Below are 16,383 nucleotides of genomic sequence, written 5' to 3'. Positions count from 1 at the left end.
AGTTGGCTTTAGAAGCTTTTCTGGCATCTGTGGTGAACATAACAGTGTGTTCATCACAACATATATACCTAAGCACAAGTGCATCAGAAGAGAATATTATACAGTAGCCAACAAGTTCAACAGCAATGAATGGCAGATTTTGCAAAAGATTCCCATGAAACTGTTCAATCTTCGGCCAAAGTTGACATACAATCGGTCTGTTAGTCACACCATTCGACAACAAGTTGACAAGGTTCTTGACTCTTGCAGACATACTCTTTTGTCTGGACGATCTCGATGTGTACGTTTTTTTCTCTTTGTTATTTCCTAGATATTGTTAGCACTCGGCAAGTTGTTTTCTATCAGGAAGAACAACAATCTATCCCTCCAATCTATTCCCCAATCAGTAGATTTTTTCTATCATGCAACTAATAAAGATAATAACTACCAGTAGACCATGATCATATATCTCGCGCTGAATTCGCAATGAGACTGTGTAGGAGTACCCAACTGATTGCACACTAATATAGTTTACAATCAGCTCCCACAGAGTATGCAGTATTGAATTAATAAAATTGTTTGATTATGCCTTTAAAGAAAATCTAGATGTGGCTTAATTGACTGAAACAGCAGCCATGACTGGTTCATCATACGTATATTCAAATATTCAAATTGTGTCTCATAATACTGAGTATACAATCCCAGTTTAAATTTGGTAAATACAAAGCTGACAGAATATTGTTTTCAGCTTATTTTGCCCCCCCCCCCCAAAAAAAGATTTTTTTTGCCTAAAAATACCCTTAAATGTGCGTGAATTTTGAAGAAACTTGCTGAACTGCAGCACATTACAGCAATTTGGCCAAGAAATTTTTTCATGATGTGACACAGATAAATGGACACACAAAGCAAAATCCATGAGCCCCCATCTCAGACTGTGTGCTGTGACAAGGGCTAACAAAGGTACTGTACTAAACTACTATGATTTGTTTATGTGCACAGAGGACAGGAACAGCACAGCTCCTTCCAACCATGGAAGGTACTAACGGAAGGAGCCACGACGCCTCTCCAGTGGCCACTTAAGCTTCTTTACAGGCTTATTTTCTTTTGTTTCAACCCAAGTTAATCCTGATGAGGACATTGTCTAGCTCATCTTTGATGTCGATGATAGTTTGCGATTGTTTACACAAGTAACAAGTTGGCGGAATATGACATAACCTTGCAGATTTTTAAATGTGACCATAAAATGTATGCGCATCATGAAACTATGGTCATCACACATGCGTACTCGGTTTGTTTAGGTGCGAAAGGTCAAAATACGTATTTCACAGACAGGAATTCAACAGATGAACGTTTGACTTCACGTATTTCACATGTTTTAATTATTAGCAACTGTAACAAGAACAAGATTTTGAGTGTCTACAACAAAAATTCCTGAGGATTCCTAAAAAATATTATCACAGAAAAAGTGTTTGGGCATGCCCTTCTTTTGATACTATCTTTTCTGGTGATGTTTGCCGATGCCCGGTGGACGAAAATTTCAATAGTTTCGAACGTCAAACCCATGCAATGACAATGGTAATATTGAATAATGACATTGTCAGTTATTACAAGGTGTAAACAAATGTTGTTATTATGTTATGCTATTTACTGCTTCACAACCTGATAATGGACACAAAATAAATACTACCCAACTTCTTGACAAAATGAATAGTAGTATAGAGGCATTTGAAAATTGTATAGCTAGCTTTATCTAATTGAACTTAGTGTTCATCGAAAAATAGTACATGTCATGTTCCACTGCATTATTTGCCAGATTCATGAGTGTTAATTGTGTCATGTCAAAATGATTTCCTTTGGGGCTACATCAAGGTCCAACACTGAGACGCATGAAATATCTATCATTTCCTGTCACTGAAGATGAACCTGATACTCTGGGGAGGTCGATCTTCAGGTCAAAATATACTGTATAGATGTCTTGAGGCACAAACAAAAAAGTTGCGGTCCCTTATTTCCTTTCTTTTTACACTTATTTTGTTTATAAAATGTGAATTTCATTTTACCAAATTAAATATTCTATAACAGTACATGTATTAGCAAAATGTTTTATAAGTTAATTAGTGAAACTAATTGTTGCAAAGCAAATCTTAAGTCGTCAGTGGTGTGTCATATCAGCTTAGAGGGCACACTGGTCATAATTTCATTTCAGCAGGAACAAAAAAGGTTAGTACATACCATGGATACCAACAAGAAGAACATCGCAGTGGTCTATGAAGATGAATAACTTCTCGTTGTTGATTGTCAAGAACTTTCATATCAAAAGGACGAGCTGAACCACAACATTGTCGTGTACAACAGTCAGTATCTATAGGATATACAACAAGAAGCACATGAATATACCGGTAATGTGTTTTGGAATGCTTGGCATAACATATTAATAAGATTCAGGCTTGTGTTTTAGAGGGGCTTAGTATGCAAATGACAATTTTAGTTCACTGTATGCCATACTGAGGCCTCTTTTGGAAAATAAAATTGTGAAATTTCGTCATAGATTTCTATATCTTTACAATGAATAACTATGCACATTTTATTTTATGCACATATTAATTCTGGTACATGTACTACCAGAGTTTATGAACAAAAGTTTTATTTAATTCATGATTTTTGTAACTCTCGTGCAGAATTTTTTTTTATGACCAAATATGGTTCTGTGAGTGAGTACTCAGTAAAAAAAAAAGACGCAGTTGTTTTTTGGTTGAAAAAGACAAGTCAGAAATTAAGCGATAAGAGGTTGATTGAAAAGCGATATAATGCAAAATTTGAGGTTGTTTAGTGCTACGTCATAAACTCGGCCTGGAGAGCCTATATGTCTAATAACATTTACTCATTATTCCAAACATTATTTGTTGCTAAAAACTGAAAAGTATGCCATTTTTTAGAATATTAATTAGTCATGTGATGTGATAAAATTTTTATTTGTGATATCAGTAGACCATAAATCACCAATGCTACAAAAACAAATTTCATATCACTGAGACAAGAAGAAGTAATATGGCTACCAAACCATGTGACCAACCACCACTTTGAAAGTGGGGACACTAATTCACAGTAGCCCTTGAGTACAGAAAGTTTGAAGCCCTTTCAGTGTTTTTCTTAAACAAGTGTGAACAAAAAAAGTGGAAGAAGTTAAAAAAAAAAAAAAAAAGAAGGGCCCAAGCTCCAATTGGCTTGGACCCCTAATGAACTATTACTAAAGATTTTACCTTCTGCAGCAAAATAAACCCTTTGTCCCATACTGTTTTTAATTTCATACTTGTTGTTTGTTTCAAAACCTGTAAATGCTGCAAAGGATAGATTATATTGTTAGTGTTATACCTGATTAATATACATGCATGGCACAGTCCCTGTTATTTATCAAATTTAAGATATATAGTTTGTTCATAGTAATATAGCTGGAATATAAACATGTCAGCGATATGCTTGATTATGATGATTTTTCAAACATTAAAATGATTGACATTCAGTCATCTTGTTTCTGATCGTCAAACAAGTATTTGTCCATATTGGGAGATATTGCTCTGGAACTGCATTAATTTAAACAAAATGACCGATCGGTGTCCATCTGTATATCTTTGACATGATGTATAATGTATATATAAAATTTGAACATAATCAGACAAAGCATGTCAAAGATATGGTATTCATTAAAACGAAATGACTGCCATTCAGCCATTTTGAGTCAGATCTGAAAAACAAAATGACGTGCATCAAGGTCCTATAATGTCCAATGTCTGTACCAAGTCTAAGCAAAATCCATCCAAAAAGATTTTGAAGATTTTTCGGGAGAAAAATGGCTGAATCAGATCGTGAAACAAATTGATGTGCATATTATGTATGATGTACACGGTATGTGTGAAGTTTGAATGTAATCAGTCCATATAGACCCGGATGCACGCACAAAAACACAGAGGTTGATCCATAAGTCCCTGTTTTCGGACTGCATCCAAATGGGGACTAATAAAACTTGTGTGTTTTTTTTCAGCAGATTATATATAAAGCTACATGTATGTATGAACCAAGGACAGTCAGCAAGTAAACTAAATGTCTAGGCTGCATGGCTCTCCAGCAGCCAGGTTTGCCTTTACCTAAATAACCATAAACCATTGCTACCAATAATTTCAATTTATCCTAGGTAGTATTTACTATTACAAGACATAGACTGCTCTGCACAATTATAGTTGTTTTAAAAGCATGCTAAGCTGGCTTTAATTCAATTAATCAAAAATCCCCCAACTGATATAATCAACAAAAAATGCTGACTTGACAATACAAACTTTCAAATGGAAACTATGAAAGAGAAACATATGTGTTACATGTATGAGTAATTATGTGACCATAGCCATGTGATATTTGGATGAAAGAATTCATCTCCAGAGTGTAAAAATATGGCATGAATAAAAATTTATTCCATGTTTAGAAGAAATCCAAGATGGCAGCCAAACCACATGACCAATCATGAAAAACTTCTGAAACTTCTGAAATACACTTTTCTGATATATGTGTTCAGTGGTTCTGAACAGAAGAACAAAAACTCAAGCTGTTTTTGCAGTTTTGCGAGGGGAAATCATGGTGGCCAAAGGTCCACTGTTCGCTACCAGTTTTATTGTCAATTACTGTTACTTAGTACATAAGGTGCAGGTTATGTAAATAAAAAAAACAAGACATAAATGTCACAGTCCCCCCCTGTTATTTAATTATAAAATACAGCAGGATTCCAGAAGACGTACCTACACTTTATGCAATTTTTTTTAATTATGCTAATTTATTCATGACGTAGCCGTTTCTGTGCTCATGAATATTCATTAATTTGTGGGTCAATACATTTTAAAAGGGGCGATATATTATTTTTGGGGGAAGAGTTAGAAAGAGGGGATCAGTAATCATTAGTGGGTCAATACAAAAGAAGGGACCCATTTGGAGAGCAGCCATGCTCCTTGTGTCTGTTGTTGCACGTGACCTACAGCTGTCAACTGTGTTCGTTCTTCGTCGACTTCGACTGGCTTCCATGTGAGGTAGTATTCTTGTGTTCTTTTTTCTGACTTGAGTTTTTGAATCTGCTGTTTATGTTTTTAAGGTCTTTCATGTCTTTTGTAGGAGTGTCCAATCCGTGATTCAAACTTGCGATCTTTGAGTTCCCAGCACACTGTCTTGTCCACTGTACCAAGAGTGTCTTAACACAAGAGATAGGATTTAAGTCCTATTCATAGGAGCACTGTCTTCACTAGCATTCAAAAATCTAACTAAACATACTGGATTCGAACCAGCGATTGCTCACATTGCTGACATAGTACAAATCAACTGAGCTATGTGGGTAGTCATGCAAATTGAATAATTTGTTTTCATATTTAGCTTTATTGCCAAATAGTGTTTGCGAGAAAAAGATGGGCAGGCAAGGGAATTGAACCCGGGTCCTCCTGATCACTATGTAGAGAACTGACCCACAAGACCATGATGGATTGACTGGTTGTGTTTGCAATTGATAAGAGTATATAGTGTGTATATATATATAGAAATACAACATATTTCTATTATTGAGTTACAATTGTCCAAAGAATTGGCAATTTTGTGTTTTTACTTGTGTAAACTATATACATGGCATAACCCGTTAGTGTACATTTTGCCAATTGGGTGTTTGCCATTTGCGTTGCCCATACCTGACCCGACCCTAACCCTAATGCCAAGACACGTTCCTGTTAATAATTCCGTTGCCCATACCTGACCCGACCCTAAACCTAATGCCAAGACACGTTCCTGTTTATATTTGCTCAATAATGATACTCTGTTGTGCACGGTTTGCGGGTAAGTTGCATTGATGTCAACTGATTAAACAAGTCGCGTTTAAGTAATTTACACTATTAACAAGTGGTTAAATTGTGACAATAAATGTGTGGACAAATATTTGAGATTAATTTTGGTGTAGACAACTCGTTTAATTATTTTACACCATTACAAGTTGTTAAATTGAGAGAATAAATTTCTCAACAAATATTTAATACTTAGTTTGGTGTAAACAACTCACGTTTGATTACCGGTAATTCCCACAATTACAGGCTGTTAAATTAAAAGAATAAATGTGTGGACAAATATTTTAGACTTATTTTGGTGTAGACAGCTCTCGTTTGATTAATTCCCACAATTACAAGTTGTTAAATTGAGAGAATAAGTGTGCGGACAAATATTTTAGACTTATTTTGGTGTAGACAGCTCTCGTTTGATTAATTCCCACAATTACAAGTTGTTAAATTGAGAGAATGAATGTGCGGACAAATATTTAATACTTATTTTGGTGTAGACAGCTCTCGTTTAATTATTTTACACCATTACAAGTTGTTAAATTGAGAGAATAAGTGTGCGGACAAATATTTTAGACTTATTTTGGTGTAGACAGCTCTCGTTTAATTATTTTACACCATTATAAGTTGTTAAATTGAGAGAATAAATGTACGGACAAATATTTTAGACTTATTTTGGTGTAGACAGCTCTCGTTTAATTATTTTACACCATTACAAGTTGTTAAATTGAGAGAATAAATGTGCGGACAAATATTTTAGACTTATTTTGGTGTAGACAGCTCTCGTTTAATTATTTTACACCATTACAAGTTGTTAAATTGAGAGAATAAGTGTGCGGACAAATATTTTAGACTTATTTTGGTGTAGACAGCTCTCGTTTAATTATTTTACACCATTACAAGTTGTTAAATTGAGAGAATAAATGTATGGACTAATATTTGAGTCTTATTTTGGTGTAAACAACTCGCGTTTGATTAATTCCCACAAATACAAGTTGTTAAATTGAAAGAATAAATGTGTGGACAAATATTTTAGACTTATTTTGGTGTAGACAGCTCTCGTTTGATTAATTCCCACAATTACAAGTTGTTAAATTGAGAGAATAAGTGTGCGGACAAATATTTTAGACTTATTTTGGTGTAGACAGCTCTCGTTTGATTAATTCCCACAATTACAAGTTGTTAAATTGGGAGAATGAATGTGCGGACAAATATTTAATACTTATTTTGGTGTAGACAGCTCTCGTTTAATTGTTTTACACCATTACAAGTTGTTAAATTGAGAGAATAAGTGTGCGGACAAATATTTTAGACTTATTTTGGTGTAGACAGCTCTTGTTTGATTAATTCCCACAATTACAAGTTGTTAAATTGAGAGAATAAGTGTGCGGACAAATATTTTAGACTTATTTTGGTGTAGACAGCTCTCGTTTAATTATTTTACACCATTACAAGTTGTTAAATTGAGAGAATAAATGTACGGACAAATATTTTAGACTTATTTTGGTGTAGACAGCTCTCGTTTAATTATTTTACACCATTACAAGTTGTTAAATTGAGAGAATAAGTGTGCGGACAAATATTTTAGACTTATTTTGGTGTAGACAGCTCTCGTTTAATTATTTTACACCATTACAAGTTGTTAAATTGAGAGAATAAATGTATGGACTAATATTTGAGTCTTATTTTGGTGTAAACAACTCGCGTTTGATTAATTCCCACAAATACAAGTTGTTAAATTGAGAGAATAAATGTGTGGACAAATATTTTAGACTTATTTTGGTGTAGACAGCTCTCGTTTGATTAATTCCCACAATTACAAGTTGTTAAATTGAGAGAATAAGTGTGCGGACAAATATTTTAGACTTATTTTGGTGTAGACAGCTCTCGTTTGATTAATTCCCACAATTGCAAGTTGTTAAATTGAGAGAATAAATGTGTGGACAAATATTTGAGACTTATTTTGGTGTAGACAACTCTCATTTAATAATTTTACACCATTACAAGTTGTTAAATTGAGAGAATAAATGTGTGGATAAATATTTGATACTTATTTAGGTGTAAGAACTCGTGTTTTACCAACTTCCACCATCGCAAATTGTTAAAATAATGAAATAAATATACTGGTATCATTGGATATTTGATTTAATTGTGAAACTTTCTAACAAAATGTTAACTGCTGGCTTCGAACCCTCAATCAACAATTCCGCAGACACAGTATAAATAACAGTATAACAACACCACAGAAGATATTGTTTTCGTAATATAGGGAACGCCATCAACGCTTTAACAAAACTTACCTTGACTTGGGTCTTGTTTATCTCTTGTGACTGGAAACTGTTGAACAAATTGCTCGTCGTCCAGTTTACGACGTAAGTTATTTTATTATTTATTCATTCAGTTTTGTATGGTGGAGTTTTGTGAGGTTTATTATTTTTTTGCGACGTTCTTTGCTTACTTGTTTACGGTTTGAGAGATTTCAGTTTATTTGATTTACGTTTTTACAGTAGCTCTGAGCGGGACTCGAACCCACTGTCTTTTCAAGCTAATTTTGTTTTATTTTGATGGCACGCTTGTGTACCATGCCACGACGTTGATCGTTAAGTGGTGTTCATTTTTCTAACTACTCCAGTGTTCCGATGAGTTGAACGGAAAAGCCAAAACGATTGCTCGTTTCTGATTGCTTCGGTTCTGGTGAGTGTGTATCTAGTGTGATTCGAACCCATGTCGTTTGTATTGAGCGTTTTTTTATTTCCCATGTTGGCTACGCCGTAATATGCAACCACTTCCCCGTTTTATTGTGATTTTGAGAGTGTTTAATGATGTCTTCCTCGCCCATCACGCCATGACCCAGTTTCAACCACACAGCCATTTTGCAACAAGTGCGTGACCCTCGGCGCCACCCAACTGACTATATGATCGTTCTGTTCAACTGTTAAGCTAGGATTTATTACCGTTATTATCATTATATTGTCACATGATTTGTTTTACCTTATGTGCAATATCTTAAGTATCTTTATTGTAATTTGTATATACCAATTCGTATATACCGAGGAAACGACCCCGATTGAAGGTCATGTATTTTGTGACGTCACCAATTCGTGTGTAGGTACGGCTTCTAGATCCGTGCCTAAAATACTCATGTTAAAAGAATACATGGAACATCTGCAAACAATTAAAATAATATGTACTCTATGCAGGTGCAACTCCTCATAAAGTGATTTCCCTTAATCTAATAACTGAAAACTTTCATTGACCCCTGTACACAAGTGCAACCAAACTATGTCTCATAAATGCTCAAGAAACTGCATTCATAAATCTGAGTAAACCTTGATGTACCTTTAATAACAACTTGACTTCTTTGTTAATTCAGGTCTTTGTATATTACCAGGACCTGGGTTTGTTTCATTATCACCACTATAATTCCCATCAAAATATATCCCTGACACCCCTCAACATTTTCCACTGAGACTGGTAATGTTACACCCATCTGTCACTGATTCAGATCAGGTCATGACATCACTAAAGACAATAGCATTACAATCTAAGCTAATCATTTATTCTGAGCATGCTCAGTTGCTCTGTCAGTGCAGTAGGGAGAGGTAATTTTGGATGAAAATCTTGAAAAAGACCCACTTAGGATTTTCAGATCTGGAAAAAAAAAATTATGTTTTTCGAAATATTAAGTTTTTATTATTTTAACTACCGTATTTATCCGGGTATAAGCCCAGGGTCCTGAACATGGAAAATTGCCAAAAAGAAGGGGTGGGCGTTTGCCAGAAGATCCCTGGCAAAAAAAAAAAAAAAAATTTGCGAAAATTGACAACACGCAGATCGAACTGCGGCAGGGAATAGAACGACAAATGAAAACATGCAACGGAAATACTAGTAAATGAACAATATGCAACACTAGAAGATAACATAGTTGAACTCTGGTGACCTTGCCCTTTGTTATATAATATAATTCCCTTTATCATAGTTTGTTTCAATATAAATATGCATTGTCATAATTAATTTTGAATACAAACAAGTTTTGGGGTTGAACCAACAGTGGGGAATCAGTCTACCGAATGTCTTTAAAAGATGTAAATATCCTACACAAACATTGGTGCCTTATTTGTTTAATTATTTTAAGGAACATAATTTCCAGGTTTATTCAAAGTAATTCAGATATTTTAGAATAAAAACAAATGTCTCATTGCAAAAAAAAAGTGCTGCATTTAGATGTGAATAGATTCATAAAACATGCAAGATAACAGAAAAATTTAGCTGGCTTTAGTCCAAGTATTTTGTACAGGTGTCTGTCAAAAATTAATGATTCACTGAGACAAATATGAACTGCCTTGCCTCATTGTGTGACTACTGTATTATATGAAAAGTAAAAAAAAAAAACCCTTTATGAATAGCTATCATGTTGCAAGCTCTGCTTTGTATGCAAATCAACTTAAATAGTTGGTGTCCAGTGGAGGGAGAAGTCAACAGTACTGTTGCCTCCTGAGAATCTACATCTTCAAACACTGCAATCTTTGAAGTGCGTTTTTAAACTAGTATTATAAAAAACTCTTTCATTCTGTTCTAATAGCTGAAACATATTCCTGTGAGTTTTCATTTGTCGAATGAACTGTTTGTCAAATACAGAATACATATATTTTAGAATAATTTTCTTTTTAAAATGTGGATGAAATGTTTTGCTTTTAATGTATTTTTTATGTATTGTTTTTGATTTGATAACTTTTAACTAAACAGATTTTCTATTAGCTTCAGATCTTGATCAAAGTTAGGCACCCAGTTCATAGGAGTGCTTATATTGATTTTCTGACATCTTGTTTTCTGTAAAGATTTTATTGGTAGGTTTGCAAATGTGTATCAGACTGTGCAATCTCTCCATGAGTTGGTTTGGAAACCCAGTATGGGATTCTGAGATACATTACCAAGGATATTATTACAAGATAAATCATATGCTTCATTGAACACATACAACAATGCATATTTCCACTGAGATCAGTGACCTTTGATGTGTATCACCAGTGATCAGTGATCAGTCAAGTAGAAACAGTCAAAATATTTTATCAGATTTTCTCAATTTTTGCATGATATTTTCATACAGAACATCTGTTGTTCAAACTCAGGGAAGACTTTATACTGATGAATAAGGTGACCAAGTTTGATAAAGTTTGGAATAGAATTAGTAAAGTTATTATGCACACAATAACAATTATTAACGACGACGACAACGACAACGACAACAATAACAACAACAACAACAAGTCATTGTCAATGACACGTCCCCGTTCCGTTCATATTTGAGTGACATATACATTCAAAGCAGATCATGACCGAAATGCACCTGCATATGTACAACACATTGTTCTAAATCTGAACAAAATCCATCCATGCATGACTGAGATCAGGTTCCGGAATTGTGAAAATACGTGATTTTGATGCATTTTCAGCCTTAAAATGGCCATCATTCAGCTATTGTTAAGCGGATCATGAAACAAATGCACATATCTATTTGTCACATGATGTACCATGTGTGTGTGAAGTTTGAACTTGATCAATCCAGACATGTCTCGGATACGAATCCAGAACTGAATTCTTTAAAACAAAATGGCCGCCAGTCGGCCATTTCAAACTTGATCCGAAAAAAAAAATAACGTGCATCAAGGTCCTATTATGTTTAATGTATGTACCAAATTTGACTGAAATCCGTCCATGCATAACTGAGATCCGGGTCCGGAATGGTGAAAATGTGCGATTTCAATGCATTTTCGGCCTTAAAGAGGCCGCCATTTGGCTATCGTTAATGAAATCATGAAACAAATGCACATACATATTTGTGACATGATGTACCTTGTGTGTGTGAAGTTTGAACTTGATCAATCCAGACATGTCTCGGATACGGATCCAGAACTGAATTCTTTAAAACAAAATGGCCGCCAGTCGGCCATTTCAAACTTGATCCGAAAAAAAAAATAACGTGCATCAAGGTCCTATTATGTTTAATGTATGTACCAAATTTGACTGAAATCCGTCCATGCATAACTGAGATCCGGGTCCGGAATGGTGAAAATGTGCGATTTCAATGCATTTTCGGCCTTAAAGCGGCCGCCATTTGGCTATCGTTAATGAGTTCATGAAACAAATGCACATACTTACTTGTGACATGATGTACCTTGTGTGTGTGAAGTTTGAACTCGATCAATCCAAGCATGTCTCAGATACGGATCCAGAACTGAATTTTTTAAAACAAAATGGCCGCCAGTCGGCCATTTCAAACCCGATCAAAAAAAAAAATGACGTGCATCAAGGTCCTATTATGTTTAATGTATGTACCAAATTTGAACGAAATCCGTCCATGCATAACTGAGATCCGGGTCCGGAATGGTGAAAATGTGTGATTTTGATGCATTTTCGGCCTTAAAATGGCCGCTATTCGGCTATCGTTAATCGGATCATGAAAAAAATGCATGTGCATATGTCCCATATAATGTGTGATGTATGAGTGAAGTTTGAACTTAATCGGTCCATGCATGTTCGAGATACAGGTGATCACGGACGGACGGACGGACGCACACACAGGGCAAAACATAAGTCCCCGTTTTCGGACTACGTCCGAACGGGGACTAACAATGACAACGCCGGACAAAATTTTTCCCTTAATATACCTTTCCCTTCCATCTTTGATGGTACGGGCAAGGTAACAAAAATAATGTATTGCTTATAATGTGAAAAATAAACCAGAAATAATAAAAATCTACAGTGAGAAATCATTTGAATCAGGATTTTCCCGCCGACAATCACGCCCAATACGCGTGAACTGAAAATGAATTAAAATGTCAGGGGTTAAAGTGCGTAAAATGATTTCCGGTCAACAAATTACAAATCAACCGTCATATAAGAACAATAATAATTTACAAATTCACACAGTAAAAATTATAAAAATTTATAGCTGTTTGAAAAAACTTCTCAGATCTTTATTTGTACGTTCATTGCCATCTTCGTCAAACTCAAAACCCTCAAAGTCCAAGTCACTGGAGCTGTCGAACCAAATCCCTACAACTTATTCCTGAAGTTCCTCGATATCGTCCCACACAATTTGGACTTAGCACTTTTAATCCACGGATTTCGCAGTCTCTCAGCTTGGCACTTTTCATTCATGTCTAATCATAATAAAGAGACACGAAAAATGGGGTTGCTCTGCTACGATGGCACATGATGGCACAGTCTAGCAATCATCTTTGACCTTTATGCATCTGCTTTACTGATTGGCTAAGAATGACATCACTACTAGTATTTCATCATAAAGGTCAAATCATGACATTGCTTTCTTATCAGACTCAACGCTTATCAGACACAGTGAAAGTTATCATTCAGCAAGTTCCGGCGGTTGGAATGTCTCATTATATGGACTTGAAATGGGAAATTTTTTTTTATCCAACGACAGAAGAATAGTTTTCATGACAGAAATGCAATAGCGGTGATGAAAGATGGTAACAAAAGTTAGCAGCCTTCGGCGTGACATTGCAACATGGCTGGCCCCAGTTATGGATTCACAAGCTGCTACAAAATATTTTATAAAGCCACTAGTAGCTTCGCGGTGAGTGGCTTTCGCGGTAATTGGGTTTCGTATCTGTAGGGTTTCGCGGGGCGTAGAGCTTTGTCCCAGTAACTGGTCCTTTCATCCTTGTTGAGAATTAAAGTTTTATGTTTCTTTAACAACTAGCACTTTTCTGGGAATATCATCCTAGCTAGCTGCAGTTCTGTAGCTCACTTGGTTTCGCTGTCGGTTATTTTGTTCGTTGTGGTGTTAACGCGAAACCAGGGAGCTACAGTTCCATCCTATGCGAGTTACCATAATTTACCGAACTGAATTCAGGTCGGGCGGTAAACAGCCTTTTTTTTTTTATTATTTTCGCCCCAAGTTTCTACCTTTCTACTGTCGATGGGTCCCGAAACTATTTTACCAATTATTCTGAGAACGATGGTCTGAAATTGGTCGATTTCACGACGAAAACCGCGGAAAACTACAGCGAAATCCCTGCGTTTGCCGCCATCTTGAATAAGTTATCATGACGTCACAAGGCATCACAGTTTTCCCATTTCAAGCGAATAAAACACCTCAGACATAGCTCATTCTACTAAGCTTGAGTGTGGGCTACTATTACTATTTGAATTTTTGGTATCTTTTTTCATTATCGAGAAATTTGACCCCAAAGTTGGGGTTACAGTTCACCAAAAATTGCTTTTTAACTCTTCTGTGATTTTTTTGGCTTGGCTGATTTTGTTCATAATTGACAGGCAGGTCGTACCGCCACTAATTGGAATACTTTCGCCCCAAATTTATTACCTTTTACGAGTCTTGTAATAGCAGTGTTTAAATGGTCATGCTTTTTATTTTGGCTACGTTGCCTGCACACCGGTAAGAGATCACCGGCGCCGACATTGTTACGCTGTATCAACGCATGGAGCTAATTTTAGCTCCATGATCAACGTAATCCCAAAGCAACTTTGAACTTTGAATGAACTGTAAATGCTGCCTTCAATCTGGAAAATACTATTGCAAAACGGTTGAAAATAACAAATTTAACAGCAGAATACGTCCTAGCAATAAAATAAAGTGACTTCTAAAGACTAAGTGTTTTTTTGGCGAACTTCATATACGGTGCCCGGTGCCTACCGTGTCAACAGCCGAAAACATGTTGCTTGTTTTTTTTAGCGGAGTCGATCGCCAACCAGTCTACCAGCTTGTTTTAGTTTAAGCTAGTAACAACTTGTCAATAATTATGGGATGATTTGTAGGCATAAGATTGTTATGTGAACTTCGTTCATTAATGGAATACTGTGCGTTGACGCTATTTTCAGGGCCTAACTGATTCAGACTCCTATATTGACTATGTCCCAGGCTGTTTACTAGTACCAACCCACTAACTTGTCAGTGTCTAACTGTTATATACAGCCATGGAGCTAATTTTTAGCTCCATGTAACAATCCAGAACACGTCAGAATAGTAACAAGCAGCCTCTCGGCTGAGATAGCTCCGCTGTTAGCAATGCATATTTCAATTAAAGAACAGAAGATATCATTAGAAAATGAACAATATGTATAGTATCAAAGCAATGGGACTTGCTGTTTTCAACAAGAATTCAAAAATATCATTTTTCACCATAAATGATTGTGGTTTTTAACAAGAAGTCGAAAATATCACTTTTTACCAAAAAATGACAAAAATGTTCACCAAAATTAGAAAATTAAAGATATCATTACAAAATGAACAAATCTGAGAGAGGTCCACATGTAGTACCTATATATGTAATATAAAAGTAATTGTCTTGCGCTTTTTAACAAGAAGTCGAAAATATCACTTTTTACCAAAAATGACAAAAATATTCACCAAAATTAGAGAATTGAAGATATCAACATGAAATGAACAAACCTAAGAGAGGTCTACCCAAGGTACATATACACCAAGTATCAAAGCATTCAGGCTTGTAGTTTTCAAGAAGAAGTTGAAAAAGTAAAACATTGACACGGACGACGACGGACGACAACGACGGACAATCACTCATATGATAAGCTCCGCTCGACAAAGTCGACAGCGGAGCTAAATATCACTTTTTACCAAAAATAACCAAAATATTTATCAAAACTAGAGAATTGAAGATATCACGAAATGAACTTATCTACGAGTGGTCTGCTCAAGGTACTCCAGTATCAAAGCAATCAGGCTTGTAATTTTCAAGAAGATGTTGAAAAAGTAAAAAGTTGATGTGGACCATGGACAATTATTCATACATGTATGAGAAACTCCACTCGACAAAGTTGACAGTGGAGTTAAAAAATACCCACAATGCATCATAATTGGATCATTCAATCAACTTCTACTCAAGACCTATTAGACAAAATAAGCTATGCTAAATTGTGTTTCAGTATGTATACTTCTTGTAGCAGAAAGACCATTCATGTTATAGGTTTAAATTATTTAAGTTTACCTTCCAAAAGTTCAACCTGCTGGTGAATAAGAAGTTGATCAATCATAGATAGATATTCCAATCCTGGGGGGCAGTTAGCTGGGGCCTGTGGTGCTTGCATCCATTGTGGACCACCCATAGGAGGTGCCCCTGGGACAGGTGGTGGCATTCCAGGTTGACCAGATACTTGCTGTCCTGGCTGTGTATAACCCTGTGGTGGTGGCTGCCCATAAGCCTGTCCTGCAAATACAATTACAAACAAATTATAAACACAGTGTTATTTGTCATGAAATTTTGCCTGACTTGTGATTTTTACCCCATTTAAAAGTGTTTTAGTAGCTTAACCTGTTTTCTTGCATCTCAATCTGTACATGTAGTAGGCTATGGTTTTTCAGCACGGTGACTGCCACCGAGCTGAAACATTTTGCGTGGAAATGTTTGTAGGTTGTGCACAATATTGCAGGGCTTGAATTTCACAGTAGAGAGAACATCCTTTTTTTAGGGCCATAATAATATAATAATTCCCCATGCGAAAAGTTGACTATGGTCTACCACATTTGACCTAATCAGTCCAGTCTAGGATT

General features: G+C 35.7%; 1 protein-coding gene across 1 annotated transcript in view; it reads right to left on the bottom strand.

Moving 5' to 3' along the window:
• LOC100368372 (phospholipid scramblase 1-like) overlaps window positions 1–16,383 on the bottom strand; it is a 103,153-nt gene that overhangs the window by 43,387 nt on the left and 43,383 nt on the right. The window contains exons 3-5 of the mRNA XM_085498211.1: window positions 15,821–16,039; window positions 3,240–3,317; window positions 2,212–2,341 (exon numbers count right to left, since the gene is read on the bottom strand). Of these exons, the coding sequence (XP_085354337.1) occupies window positions 2,212–2,341; window positions 3,240–3,317; window positions 15,821–16,039 (427 nt within the window). The remainder of the gene's footprint in view (window positions 1–2,211; window positions 2,342–3,239; window positions 3,318–15,820; window positions 16,040–16,383) is intronic.

The sequence above is a fragment of the Saccoglossus kowalevskii genome, chromosome 1, assembly GCF_978046115.1.
Source record: "Saccoglossus kowalevskii chromosome 1, keSacKowa6.1, whole genome shotgun sequence".
In the NCBI taxonomy this organism is placed as follows: Eukaryota; Metazoa; Hemichordata; class Enteropneusta; family Harrimaniidae; genus Saccoglossus; species Saccoglossus kowalevskii.
This window is presented reverse-complemented; position numbering and strand designations above follow the sequence as displayed.